Genomic DNA, 22,064 nt, shown 5'->3' with positions numbered 1-22,064 from the left:
ACATCTTGAGAAACTTGAGATCTGTTCATGCCTGCCAACTTTTGCATGCAGAGAAAGTAAAAATATGCAAAAACAAAGAAAAAAACCCAAGATTCTACCTAATGCTGCTATGCACTCAGTTTCAGTAGGTCAACAAAGTTGAGGATGGATCTAACTTCTGCTTAAATCAATGAAAGGTCAGGTGGCTCTGGGTTTCTCTGAAGACGAGAAAAGCACTGTATATTGCTCCAAGGAAGCAAAAGAGATCAAGAAGGGGGCACAGCAACTTATTTTTGAGACAATGTGAGTGTACTCATCATAAACAATCGGGAATATCAATCCTTACTAGCATCTAAACCTAGTATTAATTCACACTGGGGAAAAAAGTTAAGAACTTCACGCTGAAACTGTCCACCTGAAGGTTAGCAAGTAGTACATCTTTCTAGTGCTAAAAGGAGTGCCATTATATGTAAAAATGATAAATTTAAGTACAATGAGCTGCCTGGAACATGTCTGCAGTACAAAACTTCATTAAAAGAAACATAAAAACAGCCATGTGTTATCACAATGTGGAGGAGGAGACAATAACAGAAAACGTATTTCTTGGTGTGCTATCATTAGTGCTACACAGTCTCTAGTGAAACATTTGTCAAACATACAAAAAGGTGTAAAAGTGAAATATAGTAATTAAGACCTGGGTTTTATCGATTGTGTGGCTTAAGTAATTTTTCACAACAAACGTAAGATTTAATAAGTATAAGTAGTTAAAGATCCTGACTTGGCTGTAGTCATTAGCATGTAATTGAACTGGTAAAAAAGATCAGTTAAACCTATGTTGATTACCACCTTATCTTTGAAAGGCAATTAAGGATCTCAATCATTGCAACAAGATTTGATTGTGCAGCCTTTATTGGACATTGATCTTTCAGCAAAGCGCAGTTACATTTTCCATTAATTTACAGTAACACAGTTTAACTCAGATACCTGAGACCATTGACCTAGGTAAGATGTAATGCTAAGCGCTCGTTTAGGTTAAGATGCCCCCAACAGTCATTACTGTTTAAAAAGACTGCTACAAGAAGTAGCTACCTGATCCTCTGGGTTTAGACTAAGGTTTCATTTATCTGAAGTAGTTGTTAAGTGAGGTGATACAAAGCTCTCTGCCTTTTATGTCATCTCTCACTCATTTAAACATCATTCTTGAATACAGTAAAGAGATAATTAAGGCAAGACTTACAAGATGAACTACACTTCATTGCAAATGGAATCGGTGCAGATCAAATCTGCAGTCAGAAGGGTCATTTTGTAGTTCAGTCATCAGCAAAAAAATATGTATCAACATCAGTGTACGTTGTCGCATACACAACATATGCAGAGTGTAATGCATCCAAAAAGGAAGCTGCTAATTAAAACAATTACAAATAAATTATCCTGGACCAGAGGAATTAACAAAGCCTGGTTCCCTGCAAGTTTGTCTTTCGAAGCAACAGGGTTACAAGACAACCTGAAAGGATCTCACAGGCAAGAGACAAGAGTTAGGTGCTACGCGTGCAAATAACATGTCTTTGAACAACTGAACTGCTAGCAGCTCGTCTTTAAAGCCCACTTCAGGAACGCTCTTTAGTTCAAGCATTCCGCCTTCTCTGCAACAGAAGACCCTGGTCTCCTCACACTGGAGCGTCCCCTTCAGGAGCAGCCTGCAGCAAGGCAAGGAGCTTGTGGTGGTGGGCATTAGAAAGGCAAAGCAGCAGCAGTTCATCTGAGAACTGCTTTTTTCCAATGGATGCATGCTCATCCTTGCTTGCTATTCTCACGTTCGTCCCGAGCCTTACAGAAATTTTTGAGACAAGATGGCATGAATCTTCTTGGCCGTCAACATTTCCATCTTGTGTTCAGGCCAAAACTCAAGTGATAAAAAGAGATACTTGTAAGTAGGTATTGATAGCAAAAAGAGAATGAAAGCCAGATGAAGTATGTTGCCTTTGGTTGAAGACAAGCAAGTAGGTTTATATTCATACTTGAAAATGGGTTTTGTCATGATTTAGTAACTTCAGCATTATCCCTTATAAATAGCATATTTTCCCTCTTAAGTACTAGAACAGGTCACATACAAGCCTTAATGAAATGAATGAATGATACTATATCTGCACTCTGCCCTCAGACATCTTCTAGTTCATCCTTTAGCATGATCAACTTCGTAAGAGCAAGAGGTCTATTGATTTTCATGTAATACAAGAAAATATTACATTTGCTTAATTGTTACACAGTAAGATCATCGAACAAGAAATCAAGTCTCTATTTAATGCTGCAAGCAGCACAGAATTGCAGTAATCAATAGGGTAGTTTGTCAAAGATGTTCTCTAAGGAGACTTGCCCATCACTGTATGGACAAGGAGTCATGTTGCCTGCATTTATTGAAAAACAGGTAAGCAAAGTCAGCAGTACACATTATCAGAAATCAAACAAGCTGCAGTGAGTGGAGGTGCAACTCCAATGAAGAGCTGTATTTATAGTCTGGTAATTAAAAACCATTTTATCAACCTTGCGTTGAGACTAAACCTTTACAGCAAGATATTGACAAGATCCGTGGCAATGAATGAGCAGTATTTGACTTTAAACTTATGAGCTGCAGTTATTTAACTTTATCCAATACAGTAAAAATAAGTTCTAGAAAAATGCTAACAGTCATTTTTATTATTAACGAGGCTTCTTGTAATAGTCTCATCTTTGAGACCCATTTAAGACAAGTGTCAAGAGTATTCTCCAAAATGATCAGAGAAGTACTTGCACCATTCTGTTTAAAAGTGTTATATAGTGTTGCTTTTAGAAAAACACGTGTGTTGCCTCATCAAGTGGGAAACAGTTCCATTATCTGGATTTAAGTAAAAAAGTATTTAAATGAAATTATACTGTAGTCACCGCTTGATAGTAATTTTTTTAGAAATAGTGATTACCCTCCAAAAACAGTACCTACCCATTCTACATTTCCTACTTGGGAAAACTGGAATCATGAACTTTCATCACGGACATGGAATTTGGAATAGACAGCATTATTTGCTGGCACTAAAACCAAGTACCAGTAACATCTTCTGTGCAGGTGTTCCTGTTGCTTGAACTTACTATCCAATAATCCCGTATTTCCACTATCCAAATAACTCCCCAAAAACTGTTTCTTTGCCCAGGTTTCCAACTGAATTTAAGTCATTCCATCATTATATGTGTCTGTTACAGCTGTGCTCAGTTACAGCTAGAGAAATCTGTTATTTTGCATCAAAAAAAATGAGGGTAGTATTCTTATTACCCTGTAGTAATTAAAAATATCAGCAATTTGTAAATTAGGGCAGGGGACTATCTTCTAGATTATTTAGGTTTTGTTACTTACCTATAAAACAACCAAAACAAAAAAATTAATGCAGGTATCTGGAGTTCAAGAATTGCAAAAGATACAAGCATAAAAGATATATTAAATATTTTATTTAAATATCATTTGAAGAAATGTAATACAGTCATTTTTAACTTCTTAGGGCGGTGTTCTTCTGAAGTCTTCCAGGCAATTCTGAGTAGTCAGCACCATGGATTCATTCAAACATGCTTGCAACTATGACAATTAATGCATTATGAAACATCTAGCCAGAGTCTAAACCTAAGCAGCTTAATCTTTTCAGTGACATTCTGAAAATGTCTAGTGTATTCACAGTTTCCTTGCCTGCACGCTACAGTTCTTTCTGTACGTTACTGGTAGATGTATCGCTTAAAATTATCCCAAATTGAGCAGTACTAGTCACTGACTTCCATAAATTCTAATATCCTTAGAAATACTAATTCTTCTCCCAAAGATTCTACTTTTTCAGCTTCGCTGACCTCTGCAAAAATAAATGTCTTATGACCAAAAAGTGCATGAAGCTTCCTGACGACAGCATGTTAACTAACAGAATGCACTGCAACCCCCCCCCCCAGTTGCCTTCAGTTCTTTTTAGTCCAAGGGAGTAGATATTTGTAGCAGCTGTAACACAAACCCACCAAATGACAGGTAGTTGAGGGCATGATTTCAATACATTGCGCCTTCATCTTCTTTATTTAGAAAATAAATAGTAACTGGGCCATGACTCGTATGAACAGTCTCTGTGACACTGACAAAGAACCAGGAGCCAATTCCATATAGTAAGGTTGGGATGCCTAAGAAAAGACAAAAAAATGTTACATACAAAGATAGCAAGCCAGCAAAATTAAAACCGCCTATATAATAGTACAGAATGACTCCAAAATCAGATCAGAGGAAAAGCATTCCTGTAAAAGCTGCCTTACTAACATTCTACCTTTACTGAAATGCTTACAAGCAGCTACCAGTTCGTAATACCCTTCTTGTGTATCAAGCACACAAGAATCAGAAAGCAGCTTAAGAAAAGCAGCAACAGGCAGAAATTAATAGAAAAAGAAAATGGGAGGACAGCAGTATGAAAGACGTAAAACATGGTCCTGCATACAGCCTGATTTCTATCAGTTAAAAAAAAAAAAAGTAAAAAAATCTCCAAGCACTAAAAAACAAACTCCCTGGACGTCCGCTTAGTTATCAGTTCAGAGTCTGTCCATGCATCAGAGGAGAAGTAGGAAGGAAAACAGGCAGCGACTTCATAGATCATCATAAAGCTGCTCTTGGGGAAATTAGATCAGTAGTCAAAAATACCAACTCCAACAAAACTGGAATGAGTAGGAAGATGTATATACAACAAGTGCAATCATTTTCAGCACTGCCAAGTCCATCTATTACAGACAACAATATTTTACTTAATATAGGTGGGGAAATGGAGATGGATTTAGGCCCTAAAATCAGCAAGGTATGGAAACACTGAATTTAGCGTGGTTAAAGTTACCCAAGTGCTTAAGCTAGATTCTCAGCAGAGGGAGATGGGTTGACTTTTTAATCATGCTTGCCAATCATTTAAATATGAAATATGCACAGGAGGCTGGCAAGAAAGATGGGGCAGATAAAAGGTCTGACTGTGCGGAGGGGAAAAATAAGATCTGACTTAAAGTGATTATTAAGAGATCAATCTTCGTGATCATATTTTCTCACAATGTTAGTCTGGAAAGATCAGAAGATGATGATTAGCAGACGTTTTGCAAAAAAGTCACTGAAGACTTGCAAAGTGAATGAGAGTATTTTTTTAAAATGAAATATGAAAACAATAAATTTATTAGTTATGCCACTGTCACTGCCAGCATTTAAAAAAGCCTTGTATCTGTAGGCAAAGTTTTGAATAATAACGTATTTTGAAACCTATCTATACCTATTTTTACATTAATGATAAGGTACTGATGGAGCATTTTTGTTTATAAGCATTTATATTGCAGCAGCACTTTGGGATCAAAGGCGGTACAAGTCCTCCAGCAGATCAGGCACTGCCTGTGTGCAAGATGCACAGATGAGCCCGGGCACTTCCCAAGAAACACAGGGTTTCGCTTCAGCTGGCGCTCCTGTATTAGCTCAGAGGGCAGAACTTCACCCACGGTAACAGGACGTAGGTTTTTAGATGGAAAATGATCCATACCATGCGGTGTTCGCCTGGTGAATAACGAGCGCTCACGCGTTTGTTTTAAGGCGGTTTGTTTTTTCTTTCTCTCTCTCTCACACAAGTAGACAGAGAAAGACGAACTCGGTGCTACGTCGATTTACAGCCCCGCGCCTTCGCAGCGGACCCGCGGGGGCGGCGGGCAGGAGCCTCAGGGGGGCCCCGCACCTCAGCGGGGCCCCGCACCGCAGGGAAGCCCCTCACCGCAGGGAAGCCCCTCACCGCAGGCGGGCCCCGCACCTCGGGGGAGCTGCCGCCGCCGTCCCACCCGCGGGGGCCGCGCCGCTCCTGCCCCGCGGCGAGGGTCGCAGCCCGCCCGCCTCAGGCGCCCCGCTCCGGCCCGGCCGCCGGCGGCGGGAGGACGGCGAGAGCCGCGGGGCAGCGCCTCACTGCCCGCCAGGTCAGCTGAGGGGAGGCCGCAGAGCCGGCCCGGGACGCGACTCACCGGCGTTGAGGACCTTGAGGGCGGTGAAGGCGGCGTTCTGCAGGGCCAGGTCCTGCGGGGCGGCGCGGGAGCAGTGGTACTTGATGAAGGGGAAGCAGCCGGTGCGCAGGATGTGGTAGTTGGTGCCGTTCACCCGCCAGTTGAAGTGGGAGAGGCCGAACTGGTCGTTGCGTACGGCGCTGTACTTGACGCAGTACGAGGTCCAGTGGGGCAGGCCGCGCTGCCGCAGGTGCTGGCTCAGCACCTCCGAGGCGGCAGGCCGAGCCGCCGCCGCCGCCCCCCGGCACAGCAGCAGCCCCACGGCCGCTTCGTGCAGCCGCCTCAGCACCCGCATCCCGCGGGGCCACCCCCCGCCCCCCCTGCTCCGCGCACCCACGGCTCGGGCCGCCGCGCCTGCGCCACCTCGGCGCCTGCGCCGGCCGCGCACGGTGGCCCGGCGGAGGGCGGGAAGGGGCGGCGGCGGGGCACGGCGGCGGCCCTCGGCCGTGCAAGCGGCGGGGCTGGCCCGCGCTGTGCGTGCGGGGACGGGCGGGCAAGGCCGCGCCGCGGCCCTGAGGCGAGGCGGGCGGAGCGCCGGCGGTAAGCCCCCGTGCCGGCGGGCCGGGCCCTGCAGGGGGGCGCGCCGCGGCGCTGGGAGTATCGCACGGAGTCGGACAGTTCACGTTTTTTCGGAATGGTTTTGCGAACAGCTGACGGGAGCCGCCTGTGCCGCCGGCACGGCTGGCAGCTGCAGCGTCGACCCGGTTAGCGGGCGCTCGGGAGGGAACGTATTCAGCTGCGTTGATTTTACCTGGTGAAATTTGACAGTGATACCAGGTTAAAAGTACTTCTTTGAAAGTGTTAGACCCCCTTCGAAGAGAAGTGTTTTAAAATCATAGCCAATATTCCATTATATGCTTCTGCTAAATAAAAACTAAGGCTTTGAACCATTAAACGTTTTATTTGAGAAAAAAAGACTGTACAGAAGAGTAAACTGAGAAACGGAAACAGATTTTTTCCTTTTAATAATTGCAAGTAATACCTTAAACTCAGCAATCTTAGCACGTTCATACTACATCACCCAATGGTTTAATTAATCAATTACTACACTACAATGTACCCTGTTTATTTACTGAATGTACTACATGTGTGTAGAACCAGTATTTATTAATCATCTTCAGTAACAAATTTGATTCAAGTACACCTTCCTATAATTAATAGAGCATATAGTTAGTTTTGATATATTTCTTTATTAGTGGCAACAATGAGGATAGAAAAGAAGTTGGTATCTGACACTAGCTCACTATGGTGAAGGGCTGAACTACTGTATGACAGCTTCAGAGTGATATTCTGTTATCTTTCAGGGTCAGAATTCCCTCCTACATAGCAATAGCTGTAAAGTGGACACGGGACAGTTAATTTGGTTCTTAAAGGTAGTTCTTTCAAGATGTTTTGCTGTTAATTAACTTTATGTTGCTCCTATTGTTAAAAGTGCAAGAAAAAGGAAAAAAATCCTTCAGCCTCTGGCAGAGCAACTTTGTGCTGTTTAAAAGAGAATATAGATGCCCCTCTACTAGCACAACGCAGTACAAATTGAATGAAGTAGCATCCGTATTTACAAATGCGTAGCAAAACTTTGCATACTTCAAAAATACACAAGAGTCATGACCAAACATCCTAATGACGAAGCTGGAAGTATTACGAAGCATTCTTCCAAGTCTTCTGTTAGTAATAATTGGTTGCATGATTCGGGTGTCTGTGTTCATTAGATTCCAGTGTAGTCAGATCATTTTACATCAAAACAGTCTCCTGAAAAGTACGTATTTGTGTTGAAGCTAAAAACCAGCCTAACCGTTCTTCAGTCAAGATGATATGTTAAATCATGTTCATGAAAGTTGTCAGTGATTGTAGTTCCTAATCTTTAGTGCCCAATTGCTCTAACAACTGTAGTCTAAAATGAAATACGGAGAATGCGTTTACTGTAAGAGGGAGCACCTCAGGTCTATGATAGGTGATTTGTTAAATGGGAAGTGATGTTAGGTGATCGCTGTGAAATGCTGAGGACCCGGTTAGTCTTAACATTCCAGGGATTTGTTACCTTAATCTAGATTGAAGCTGGTGAATACTCCTGAACTGGCCATTTCAATGAGGTATCAAGAGATCTTTCAGGAAAGGGGTAGGGTGAATACTTTTATGTCAGAAGCCACCTGGAAGTGGTTGTGCTGATAAACTGCTTTTTTGCTCTGTGCTCAGAGTTGCCATGCTAAATGAGCACAAAACCTTTATTTTAATTGTTTGCATCTTCTGCAGTCTATGCCAAACCCCACTTACCTCCTTCCAGAAGCATTCCTCCACACCTTGCAGCCGGGCACCCAGCTTGGGCTTTTGCTGTCCTTAGTGGCAGAATTCTTTGGCAGTTTCTTATGATCAGTGATACCCGAGGCACTTTTTATCTTTAGATTTTCACTTGCACTTTTCTTCCCAGTCTAGATCACATTCTGAAATTCAAGCTACAGTTCAGGAACTTTATTACTCCTTTAGTGAATGGGAATAAAGAATCCAGTTGTGTGAACAGGAGAATGATGACTATATTTCTGACCTTTTTTTTTATTTAAAGATTAGAATTTCATTTGATATCTGCTGTATTGCTAAAAAAAATTATACATTTTTGGCACCAGCAGCATGGGAGTTGAATGTGAGAGACTGTAAAGCAGTTTCAATCCTTCCATCAGCTCAACGCTCAGAAGTGTTAATAGTAATTAAAAACTTTTTTCCTCTCAAAAAACATTTCACACTTTGCACATCCTGAGAAGTCTCTCTCACGATGGGAACTTTCAGGTCACTTGTTCCCTGCAAAAACAGGTACAGGGTTTTTTTGTCAGAATGGAACAAAGACATAAGGAAGTGCAGGTTTCATTTACTCCTAGGACACTGCAGTCTTTTAAGTGCCAGTGAACTAATGAGCCTCTCAGACCTTATGTTGTTCTGGCTTGGATCAAGGTGTAATTTTCCTTAACCATTAAGAAACTAGCTGACTCCATGGCAGTGCCAGCCTAGCTCTCCTGTGCCTCCTGTTCCCCCAGCATATTGCTTCTACTGACCAAAGAGGAACATGATAAAACCTGGGTATGAAGCTAGGTGACAAATCTACAAAGAGCTTCTTTGCAGCAAAATAGGAGGGAGTGCATTGTAAATGCAGTGAGGAAAGTCGGAACAACGTACTGTTCTGCAGCCCCTCAAAGCAGAACATAGAACAAAAATATCTTATCTTGTTGGAAGAACTAATAAGTAATTATACTGTGGGGTTTGGCATGTTACTTCTTGGAGATTGAGAGATCATTGTTGTACCTACCACAGCCAAAAGCACCTCTGTCACTTTGATTTCTAACCACAAAGAATAAAGACTTCCAGGAAGTTCATTCATTCACTAAATTCCATGTTAGGAAAATCCATAGCTGCTATGGTATATCCAAAACCATGACCATATTGAGATTACATGTAAGAAAGGAACAAAAACCAAACAAGAATTAAACAAAAATATTCTTTTAGGTTTTTATTTGAAACGGGGATCATCATTTATGCAGACATTCTCATTTTCAATTAATTACTTCTGTGATCAAAGTAGGAGAGAAAAAGGCTAACACAAAAGATAAATGTATGAGGCTAATGGATCAAAGACTCCAGCATCGGAAAAACTGGGCACTGATCGGCTGCAACTGCTCGGTCACCTTCATTATTCATCTTAAAAACTGGTTTTGCCTGAGCTTTTTGGAAAGTAATCTCAAAACTACTTGCCATACTTGGGACAACAGCACCATCCAATAGAGAAGATGCAGTCTTCTATAGTAAAATTTAGAGAATGTGTTGTCTGTTGGGATTTTAGAGATTTGATGAATTTTACAAATGTAATTGTTGTCCTTTAACATATCAGTGCACAGCAGTTGTGGCAAAAGAAGTCACCAGTATCTGAAATACAGAATTTAATCTGATCCATAAAAGTCATGGTATACTGGGAATATATAAGTACAAGTATACTTCTAATAGTCCTCTCAGAATCCCTTGTTGAACTAGTGCTATTATTATTTTTGATAATTTCAAAATGAACATAAACCAACCGCTACAAAAATCTGTAGATAAGAAATAGTGGAATGATAATATAGACAGTTCTGAAGAGGAATCTGGGTTGCTGGGCTTATAAGATGGCATTTAAGTGTATATTTATAGGCAAAACACTGGGCCTACTTTCATGTCAGAAGCCTTTATTTTAGAAGACAGGAGGTTTGAGAGGGAATTTAGCATTACAAGACTCTTTTCAATGGAGTGTGATCTCCTAGTCTGATTTAGTGACAAAGACAGCATGACCCCCTATTAGTAAGATTTTAAAACCAGATACTGCACTTCAGGAATGGTAAGATGAACATCAGGGGTGTTTATCATGATCCTCTGCTTTTCAACAGTTTGTTTTTTGAAAGAAGGGATATTCTTCTAAACACTGCACCCAGAAATCAGGGAAACTTAACTCAGTTAATATTACTTCACATGCCAGTGCAGAAGGAAAACCAGACCTGTTTTTACAGATGAGAAAGCATTTCCAGAAGCATAAAGAATAAGGCACTTAAACATTTTCCGTTAACTATTCTTTCAGAGCATCTGCTTTCGAAGGTTGCTCTTCTTCCAATTTCAGTTTGTTTTCTGCTGTAATTCCTAGAATTGCTTCAATATCTTGAATTGCCATCTGTAACAGATTCAAGGAATACAAGTTATTTAATGGGCGTTATAATGAAATCTAGCAGCCAAAATGCACAGCTGGTAGTACTTGCCTCGAAAAGGTAACCAGTGTTACACAAGACGTGATGCACCAATTAAATTTACTATTACTTGGGGACAGTTGGGGGAATTATTAGTAAATACGTACAAATCTCAGGTAAATAAAAAATAGAATTTGTTGCAATTTGTACTTCTAATTAACTAACAGGTGTTCTATTTCACATATGTAAATAATTGTTAACTCACTATGAAGAAGAGTTCCTTTTTATATTTTTCTTCAATGGTTGCTCTTCACTCCCTCATGTTGGAAAAAAGGGAGGGAGTGTGTTCTTTGTTTATTCTGTAACATGTTGAAATTTAATTATATCTTCGCTAAAACTACCATTTCACACTCTGCTTGTCAGAGGAAAACGTAGTCAGAATTAACAGTGGAAAGAACGATATAATTTATGTTAGGTGATCTAAGATACAAATCCGTAACGCAGTGCCCCCTTCCCCTTCCTACAAAACGCTTACAGACAAGATCTTTGAAACTTTTTATGAAGTTAAAAGCGATACAGTTTAGCAAAAGAACTCCCTCTGGACAGTTTAGCTATTCTCTGCAATCAAAAAGCACCATTGTAACGAGCGCTTGTTTCAGGGCACGGGGTTGGATTCATTATTGCTTTACCGTCTCCTTTTGCCAGCAAGGTCGTCGCAAAGGAGCTTCTGAGCAAAGGTGGGTGCTCCTGGGGGAACATTCCCTGTGTGACAAGCCCCTGCGCTTTGTCCTGCCTCCCTCCACACCACCCCAGAGCATCCTCTGGCATGCAGGGATGGGCGCTGCAGGCAGATTCAAAGAGCAGAGTAAATTGGGAACAAAATTGACTTGTGAAATTGATGGTGGGGTGGAAGATGTGAACTAAGGGATTAAGTACTCGGTGGCTGCCTGCTTAAAAGAAATCAGTGTTAATAATCTAAGGAGCTATTAGAAACTGAGACGTTTGTTTCTAATTTAAGATTCCTACCTCGATGGTGTCCCGTTAAAATAAAACAGGCAATTGTGACAGAACCGTCTGAGGCAGTGCCAATAGCTCATTTGCTCTTGCAAAGGACAAGCAGAGGCATTACATTACAAATAATTTCATACCAAAGTATGTCTTTTCAAAGAAAAAGTTTCAAACTTAAATTTAACTAACAGGTTCATTGGGAGACTTACTATATTGACCTAGCCACTGTAAAATACATACCGCTAACAATAAAAAAGGAATGGTTTAGCACTTGTTTATGATACAGCATGAAGTATTTTCAGCCCTTGTACAGAAATTAACCAGGATCGTTAGTTAATTAACACCTCACCTTAAAATTGGTCTCGCCTTGCATATTAGGTGCTGATATTTCTTGATGGATGATGAAGAGATTGCGAGCAAAGGTCATCAGGACCCCCTGGAGATCCTCTCCAATTGTTCTGTTAATGATATCCAAACAAATGAGTTTACCAATGATTCCCTTCACATGCTTAAAAACAATCGCCCTCTCATTTGTGCCTGTCTGGTGATGGAATTTAATGAGTATTTTCAATCTCACAAGGTGGCAATCTTCAGGGAGATATGAAAGATGAGGCTCCATTTTAACTTGTCAACAGAAAGGATTTGTGTAATAAATAATTTTTATTAATCAACTTAGCAGAAGTAGTGAGGTTTCAGCTACCCCAGTTAGGACTGAGACAGTAGAACACCTAGATTAGTTCAGAGAACTGTTGCTTCTGCCTGCAATTTGTGAGATAGCTGAGGGAAATTTCAGCAGTATCAGCATTTCTTAGATTGTTGTAGCTTTTGAGGCCTTGGTTTCTCTGGTACGTACGGACTCTCAATACATACAATCTCCTGGAACAGGACATCGCACTGAGGAAGAACGTACCTCATTTACCAACTGGAGCTGACAACAGATCTCCAATGTAGTAAAACGGATGATAATTCATATAGATGTTTCAGGTATTTCAGTGATTTTATAAGCTCAAACTGTTACATTCTTGAAAATATTTCAGAATCAAGATAATGAAATTGCATTGAAAACCTGATGGAAGACAAATCTGGGATCAGAATGTACGGCAAATATATTTGAGTGTATTCTGGCAATAATAACTGCCAGTTCACGCTGGTAATCCAAGAGGTATCGTTACATTTCTTACCAAGGGAGCCACTGCTGCTGTACTGTTCCAAAGGAGTAGTTATGAATGTAAGCAGGATGTGGTATCTCAAATGTAAGGACTCCATTTTCCAAGGCAGGCAGCTAACAGAGTGAAATCCCACAAGCAGGGACAAGCCTGAGAAGGGCAGGTCCTTCTCCTCTCCCCGTCTATCTTGCACAGCTGTCATGCTCACTGCATACCCCTCTGTGGACTGCGTCTTAGGCCTCACAGAAAACCAATCCAATAAAAAAGCTTTCTGCTGAATTACTAAGCTGAATCAGCTCCTGGAGTGGTGGGAGAGTACTGGAGACAATGCAAAAGGAGGGTCAGAGGGAGGACTACTCCATAGCTGGGGTCAGGGAAGGAAAGAGCTCACCTTTCAGCGTCAGTGGGCTGTTAGGGGCTGTTAGCAGTTTATGGAACACTTTCAGATACTTCAATCACTTTTTTCAATGGCTCCTGCAGATACTTTATAAGTTCTTATTTAGTGATTTTATTTCAGATTTATCTTACAGCTCAGTCATGTAAGCTACCCGCATTGTGACTGCCAGTGAGTGCCGTACAGTATATGAATATCCAAGCTTTAAACAAATCTGTCTTACTTGTATGCTACTAATAGCCTCATCCGCAAGGAGCTCAGTGCAGGCTGAAGGAATCATAGCCCGAGAAACAATCTTTAGGATTCATTTAGTCCATTCCCTGTGCTAGGGCAGGATCAATGCTACTTACATCATCCTGACAGAGGTTTGTCTAATCTGTTACTAAACACTGTCAATGACAACCGCGCCAAACAATCTAATTAGTTCTCCCCTTACTATCAGAATTTTTTCTTATGTTAAACGTGAATCTTCCTTGCTGCAAGTTAAGTTCATTTCTTCTTGTCCTACTACCAAAGGAATGGATATCAGATTTTTCCTTCCCGCAGAGGCTTTTTATGTGCTTGAAGATTGTTAGCAGATCTCACTTCTGCCTCCTCTCCCCCACTCCCTTAGCCTTTCCTTGTAAGACATGCTTTCTAGAACTCTAAACATTTTCATTGCCTCCCTCTGAGTAGAATGGAAAGACTACTTCCAGTGTCTCCCAGGTTATATTATTTACCTTTTTTCCGTAAGATCATGACGTCATGACTTGCAGGCAGTTTGTAAGGCACTAATTCACAGATCCTTTTCTGCAAAGCTCGTTGTTCCTCCTATTCATTACTGCTGTCCAAGTGTGATTTCTTGCACCTGGTTCCAACTGAAGGTAATTCTGTTTTTCATACTGTTTCTTCACTTCCTCGAGATCATTTTGAGTGCTGTTCCTGCCCTCCAAAATACTTGCAGTCACATCCAGCAGTTGAGGAAGCTGTTTTCTTATCCAGGCCATTAATGAAATGGCTCCAGCATCAAAGGAATACAGAACAGACTGAGAACAGACTGTTTCAGCTCCTCACTCATTACATCCTCTTTTGGCAGTAAACTTTACACAAATTCTCTCTGAGGAGAGGTTTTCAATCAGCATATAGTAGATTTTTGCAGAATATGCTTTCTTCGACTTCTTCGAAGAGGTTCATCTGTCTGAAGAATTACTAAACTATCAGATCTGCTGTTGCCTGACTGCCGTTGATCACTTTGTGAAGAACAATATAAAAAGGCATTAAACTTCAACCTTCTTTGCATCACGTATAGTTAGTTTTTTAATAATGTGCCTGTAAAAGTAAGCCTGTGCTAATCCGTGTGCTCTCACAACTAGATTGCTATTGACAGTGAATCTAGCTCTTGTAAAGCTAATTGCAGTAGGCCTTTAGTCTGCAACGCAGTCAGGCTTTGATCTAAGCAGATTCCTCTACGACTTTATTACTAAGATGCTTAAAAGCCTCCCTAAAACTTTTCAGAAGGCCAATCTTACAAGAAGTCATTGTACTTTTCCGAACAGGAGGCGACTGTTAGTGAGCTTGAGTGCGTGGTGTTCAGATTGTTCGTTTCCTTCAAGACCTTTGCCAGAGCCCAAGCCCACACACACTGTGGTGTCATTCTCCTCAGCTGAAGCGTGTTCCCAGCTGTTTATCAGACTATGGAACTGACAGTACATACTTACATCATTCCTAATCTGTATCGCTTCTGATCTTCGTACAATATAAAAACTGTTCCCTGTTTTTCCTATTAAATAAAAAGACAAAGTTGCTTTAATTATTCCTAAAATAGTGATAATTATAATAAACGTATTATACAGGGACAGCAAGTACATAACCGTATCTAAGAAAGGCTAGTTTTGAATTGTGTAATGGATTATTGCTCAGTGTAGGTAAATCATTGCTCTAACTTACTGTAGAGAATACATTAAGTTTATGTAAATGGAATACATACATCAGAGTCTATTCATTAGAAAATATTTTTGTTCCAAAGCGGTAAGAGGTCATCATAAATATCTTAAAAATTATCTCCTTACACAGTTCTTTTTATTGAGGGACAGGTTAATCCCTAAAAGCCTTATCCACACCTAAATTGAAAGACAGTGAAAATACGTTTAGGTTTTCCTGTTCTGAAAGCTTATACTTCACCTTAGATGTACATGGGACATGAACTTCCATTAGCCTTTGGCTCTGGTTCATCACAAGCCTGGTACTGGTGACAGTTTGGTCAGCAGCAAAACTCACCATTTGGTTTTTAGATGCACTAAGTGACCGGTGCCACCTGTCACTGTGAGAGGTCTCATGAGCAGGTGCTATCCCTGGGGAGGGTTTATACTGAGAAAACGCTTAAAACTCTTCATTTCCCTGTGAAGCCCTGTGCCCTAGGATCTGAAATCTCTGTCCACTGTTCTGTCCTGCATAATATCTTCTAAACTCTTACATTTCTTACACAATTCTGTTCGTAAGCCTTAAAGCAGACTGCATTTACATTTCTTCATTCCTCTTTCTGCTCTCCATTATCACCCAAGCTCTCGGCCTCTGGAGATGTACCTTCTCTTATGGGTACAGAGCTGTGTGAAAGGGCCATGCAACGGCCCAGCACTCACGCAGCCTCAGTGCTAGCATGGTCCTAACCCAGCACAGCTCCCGGCTGACAGCCATAATCCTTTTTGCCCATGGAGCCATGTGAGCAAACCCGCCGGGACAGCATTCTCTCTGTAGTCCCCCAGGGAGACACCATCTCACTCCCTACTATGTAACAGAAACAATTTGTCACTTTTCATCCTTTACTGCTTCCAGTCTTCAGCCGAATTGGGTATCTCGGCAGTGCAGTCCTCAAGACTTAGGCCCCAGCTAAAGTAAGCTGACAGGTCAGTGTTACAGTATTGGACTTATCTGTACGGGAACTACTGAAGACCTGTATGCAATTCAGAGTTCCTTAGCATCATGAAAACAATTTAAAATAAAACAGTTATGATTTATACAAAGTCTTCTTCAACAAGACTGTAAAACAACACTTTGCTGTGTTTTTAACAGAACACTTAAACATTATATTATGCTAAACATAGCACTGAAACTTTACATTGTGTTAAGTGTTTTCACCATATTAGAATTTACATACAAAAATCATGGAGAGTGAACATCATGTTTTCTAATCTTTCCCGTTCATACCTGGAGGTCAAATCCAACACCACGAGCTTGACACATCTGGAGGAGAACATTATAGTAGGTTACTGAAAGGCTGGAGTGCCTCAGCTGACTGCTCGCTACCGCACACCGGTTAGCCACCGGAGAAGACTAGAGAAAACAATACAGGATTCTTTATTTTCATACCAGTTTATATCAGAAACCAACATTTTTACTATTTAAATGGCTTTTTCTCAGTGAACTCATGTAAGTGTGGAGTAAGGCTTTATTTGGAGGAATTCCTGTTCGTTACAATATGTATTGAACAGAGACATCATGTCTATGCAGCAAAATTAAATCCTCACCTCACACTGTATGTAAACTCTTGTATTTTAGATCACGTCTATGGAATCACTCTTTATGAACCATGTTTTGATATTTTCCCAGCTTCATTGGTAACTCAGCCCTGCAAAATCATTCCAAGTGGACTCTCTGAATTCGTCCTGCCCTGCGGTAACATACGTTGTTCTAGAGTCAGCTCTTCTTGTTCGCAGAGATTCCCAAGCGGGTAATCAGTAGTTTTTGAAACTGGGTTTCTCCAAGACTGACCATTCTGCTACAGCATTAGCACGCATAATTTTTCCAGCAGGTCTTTGAGGAGTCATCTCATCACTGCAATGGTGCAGTGACTCCAAGGAGCTACGCAACTGACAGTAGCGGAGTTCATGCTATGGATAAAAATTAGTACTGCATTTGAGTGTAAACTCTTAGCAGTGCTTAGGACAAAAGAATAGAGATGTTGCATTTAGAAGTGAATAGAGACGTTTTTCCTAAACCAGGGCTTTCCCGTGATGTTATTTTTAATACTGGACTGTTCATTCAGAGTGGGGATACTGCATGTTGAAGCGTGTAATTTACAGTATTTTTTCTAAAATGATATTTGTTTTGACATTGACTCATTGAAGTTGACATAGTTGAAATCCTTATATAATACATCTCTGCCTGAAAATTAATCATGTTTATAATATTCTGAGAATTAATAACACCCATTGCTCAAGTCATTAACTTAAAAAAGGAGCTTCCAAAATCTGCTCTCTGCAGTAGGGGACCACAAATAAATGAATGCTTGATAAAATAATCCAAGTAGCAGTTTAACAAGCGTAAACTTGAATGTGGCTGCAATAACACAGAACTATTGTTTAAGGGTTGGCATCAGGTTGATGAGGTGCTTATTTCAGCTACAAAGCATGCATACACATGCATAATGAACTGCAGTATGAATTATTAATGTGTTGCTTATTTAGCCTCATCTGTCTAGAAGATAATGTATCCTAACTATAATGAGTGATTGGTTTTGTACATAATTACAGTAGCAGCAGTATCTAGGAAATTTGTTCTTTCAAAGAAGGATATCTAAAAATAAAATCATCACACAAACTCAGTTGCTGCTCCATTTTATCAAAATCAAACCTACCAGCATTGCGAATATATAATAAATTAAAAGGGACAGAATCATTATTAACATCATAATTTTACACAAAGTGTTTTACTTAATCATTCATTACAGATCATGTGCTGTAAAAGCATTTGTCTCTTGGTTTGTTTGTTTCTTTTTCTAAAGATATTTTCCTGAGAGAGTACATTTTTGTAGTTAACTCTTAAGGAGATAAAACCCTCAGAAGTACAGAAAGAAGAAAAATAAAGGATATAGTGAAGATTTATGTTAATTCTGACAGAATTTTAATTAAAAAAAGTTGCTACTTGATTACTTTTCATTTCTAAAACTTGTACTACTGGGACTAATCATATCTCATTTACTTCTCTGCAACTAAAAGTGGTTGCTTGACAAGAACAATAGATCAAGAGCTCATTAACCTCTAAATTATAGCTCCATGACATTTTTGGAATGGTGCTGCATTCCTCCTCTATGTATGAAAAACAAAAAGGGAGTTGCAAATCTTCTGCCAAAATGTGTAAAACGGCATCCATTTGGTGTTTGTATGTTTATATATACATACACGTCTTACTCTTGACTTTTCTAAAGGCCTTTCTTCCCTTCTTGGAGGGGCAGTCGCAAGGTTCAGAGCCATAGCAAATCCTGCACCAGGTTTGATCTAGTATAACAAGTAATGAACACGTAGTATGTTAACCATGCTTCTGTGACAGTGTGTTTATAAGCATTTCAAGACAATATGCAAATATTTATTTTAAAATCACATCCCTGTGAGGCACTATTACGGACACGATCAAGAGTTTTCAGAGAGGTTAAAGGTGAGATCCACAAGCAAGTGCCACAGCACTCATGGCTTCGGTCCCTAAACCTACAGCCCTGAGCACCTCGGCTCTGCGTGCAGTACCCACGGAGAGCCAAGCACGCTTGAATTCAGAGCGTGTGACACTTGCTTTGTACGAGCCCTAGGGCTTTGTAACTTCAGTCCGGAGAGAGCGAGCAGGAAGGGAGTATGACTGCATCTTCCTGCTTAGGACACTCACCTCAATTAGGTTGCTGTGAGTTTTTCTTCCTGTTCACATAATTAATACTGAACAGTTAGAAGGATGCAGAACTGGATAAAGGTTGTGAGAACCAAGATATGGATTTAGCTCAGGTGAGAGCTGGAAGGGATTTAGGTGTCCAGATCCTTCTGCAGATGCGGCCCTGATTGCTTTACTCTGCATTTTGTGCAGGAAAGTACGAAGCTGGGGTAGAACTTCAGTGATCTGACTTCTGATCCTAAATCAGAGTTAAAGAGCTGATCTCTTCCTAACTTCTTTGAAGTTACTTCTGTAGTCAGAGCAGTGCTTTCACCTTACTTTACTTTTTCTTGCAACATATAAATTGCTGCATTTTTTACAATGTGAAAACTACCTGAAATATTTAGAAATTAGTTACAGCCACAAATCAATATTACTGACTACAAAGGATGAATAATCAGGTACCCTTAAAGCATTCAGAACTTTCCTTTAATTTCTAATGTGGTGGTATCACCTTTATTAACCTTACAAAATCTGTTTAAAATCTTAAAGGAGCAGATTCAGCTCCTGTAGAACAGTCACCTAGGGCAGATTTTAAATTTTTGGTAGTTTACATTAATAATTTTATTTTTAAACAAAATCACTGCTTACATTTTTTGTCTCCTCATGCTGAATATGTTGGTTTTTCATTTTCTTTGAACCAAGAGATACTTCAAAGTGGCTAGAGCGACAATCCAGATTTCCATCTGTCACGTACAACATGAGCTGAGTCAAGGCCAGCTGGTCACTATAGCAAAGGTCAAGGTCTGTTGCCCATACCTAATCAAAACACAAACAGGTGCATTAAAATTAAAAAAAAAAATAAAAAGAGAGAACAAGAAGGGTGAAATTCACTCAGCAATCGTTTAAAGGACCATTGATGCCTTTATTTTCATGCATGTTGGTACACATACTTATGGTTTGTTTGTGCTGGTGCATCCTTGGCAGTGATAAACCACTTCCAAATGCAAACAGTCAGAACTCTTAGGTAACTTCCAGAATAACTTTTCAGAGAAAACTGAAAGGTTAAAGACAAAGCAGTTACCTGTACTACTGTTGTGGTTTAAACCAGCAGGCAGCTAAACACCCAGCCACTCGCTCACTCCCCCGCAGTGGGATTGGGGGGAAAAGGGTAAAATTTGTAGGTTGAGATGAAGACAGTTTTAGGACAGAAGAAGGGAATATAGTAATAGTAATGATAAAAGAATATACAAAACAAGTGATGCACAATGCAATTGCTCACCAGCCAGTGATGGTGGTGGTGCCCAGCCAGTCCCCAAGTGCAGCCGCCCTTCCCGGCCAACTTTCCCCAGTTTTATTGTGCATCATGACATCATGTGGTATGGAATATCGCTCTGGCTGCTCTGGGTCAGCTGTGCTGGCTGTGTCTTCTCATGGCTTCTTGTGCCCCCCCCCCCCCCCCGGCCTCCTGGCTGGCAGGGCAGCGTGAGAAGCTGAGAAGTCCTCAGGCTTAGTGTAAGCACTGTGCAGCAACAGCTAAAGCATCAGCGTGTTATCAATGTTATGCCCATCCTAAATCCAAAATGAAGCACTATACCAGCTACCAGAACAAAAATTAACTCTATCCCAGCCAAAACCAGGACAACTATCCAGATTTTAGCAACAATTAGAAAAGGTAGATGGATGAGCTCAACACCTGTAAAGCCTGTATCACATTAAGTAGGTAATTATTCAAATACTGAATATCACACCTGGATTTTTCAGCTGAAGAATAATTAGCGTTAAATAAACTCAGCCTTGAGTTACAGATAGCTGTTTTGAGACAGAAAAAGCAAAGTCCCAGATGGCAAAGCTAAACTGAGTAAAAGGAGTTGGGAAGTGTGAAATCCATGTGCACGGACACGTGTTGGTCATCACAGGGTTGAGCAAAGCCCGTTCCCATGGCAGTGCGCAGCTTTATCAAACTGGATGCTTCGGCACACAGACCATACGAATTGCAGTATGGTTCTGCTTCCACTCACACTGCTGTACTGTGGTGCCAATTCAGATTTACATGCACATAACTACACAAGAAATCAAACCATAAGATCGTAGGCTGCCAGTGGAACACGTCCCACAGGCAGGCAGAGGGGAAGCTCACCCCACCCAGGTGCAGGACATACATGCAGGTGATGATTAAAGTCTCATACAAGCCTCGAGAAGTTTCAAAGCATTAAAGCGTGTAATAAAAGTAATAAAAGGTAGGATTTGTGAAGCCAGTCCACACCAAATGTGTAGCAGACAGAGGTACTGTGGATTGCTTCTGCAGGACTCCTCCGCCCCCAATAACCTGAGCGTGGTTTTACCTGTGAGTTTTTTCCATTTAAAAAAATGCTTGTGCCTACTATGCCAATGAGAAATGTTAACACACACAAATATCTGCCCTACAGTGGACCCCTTTAAAACAAATCTAGCAGTGAATGACTTGAATAAGCCTTTGAATGGTAAATGGCATCATTATAAGGATATTAAGAGGTCAGGCAGTCAAGGCCTCTCGGTAAACTGGAGTTAATTTCTGAATCATATGCACATAGTAATACCCTTTTTATAATGGTGAATAAATCACATCAGTAACAGTTGTTAATATCTAACTGCCAAGTATCTGTTGCTGTATTAAATATCCTATTTGTCAACTTAAATATTTCCTGCTGCATGGTATAAAATGCAAATTGGATGCTAATGGCTGGCTTTACGTAGTAATAGGGGAATGTTCCCCAATTATAATGCTTAATTTTCTTCAATAATTTATTCTTTATCATCACTTCTGCAAGACAGGAAGGAACTTTCATATCGATTTGTACTTTTCCAGTATGTGCTAACCTTTTCAATGAGCTGAATAATAATTATAAACTATACATACTGTAGAAGCATTACATTAATTTCCATAAATATTATCAACAAATCAATAACAGCCAATGTGTCTTGAACCTTGTTTGTGTTAAGTTTTTAGATTCTCAGTTAAAGCTCTGCCCCCAGAAAGAGATGGCAGCGCGACATGAGAAGACCAGGGACTGTTGAAAATCTTGGCTCTCCAAGGACTGTTCACTAGCTCAGTCAAAGTGAACCAGATGCTTTTAATCCAGACCATGATACTACAGCTATATTGCTCTAACCTTGAAGTCTGCA

The 22,064-nt window shown here is 40.7% G+C and overlaps 2 protein-coding genes across 2 annotated transcripts in view; both read right to left on the bottom strand.

Annotated features, from left to right (window-relative positions):
* Positions 1-3,433: 3,433 nt before the first annotated feature.
* Positions 3,434-6,424, bottom strand: C7H15orf61 (chromosome 7 C15orf61 homolog). The gene is made up of 2 exons (XM_056347453.1): positions 5,995-6,424; positions 3,434-4,155 (listed from the first exon to the last, which is right to left on the bottom strand). The coding sequence occupies exons 1-2, from the start codon at positions 6,326-6,328 to the stop codon at positions 4,028-4,030; spliced, it is 462 nt and encodes a 153-aa protein (XP_056203428.1). The 5' UTR covers positions 6,329-6,424; the 3' UTR covers positions 3,434-4,027.
* A 3,076-nt stretch (positions 6,425-9,500) lies between these two features.
* IQCH (IQ motif containing H) overlaps positions 9,501-22,064 on the bottom strand; it is a 72,624-nt gene continuing 60,060 nt past the window's right edge. Inside the window, exons 17-21 of the mRNA XM_056344965.1 lie at positions 19,551-19,718; positions 16,473-16,598; positions 14,987-15,048; positions 12,079-12,187; positions 9,501-10,708 (exon numbers count right to left, since the gene is read on the bottom strand). Of these exons, the coding sequence (XP_056200940.1) occupies positions 10,607-10,708; positions 12,079-12,187; positions 14,987-15,048; positions 16,473-16,598; positions 19,551-19,718 (567 nt within the window). The 3' untranslated portion in view covers positions 9,501-10,606. The remainder of the gene's footprint in view (positions 10,709-12,078; positions 12,188-14,986; positions 15,049-16,472; positions 16,599-19,550; positions 19,719-22,064) is intronic.

This window comes from Falco biarmicus, chromosome 7 (assembly GCF_023638135.1).
Source record: "Falco biarmicus isolate bFalBia1 chromosome 7, bFalBia1.pri, whole genome shotgun sequence".
Taxonomy (NCBI): Eukaryota; Metazoa; Chordata; class Aves; order Falconiformes; family Falconidae; genus Falco; species Falco biarmicus.
This window is presented reverse-complemented; position numbering and strand designations above follow the sequence as displayed.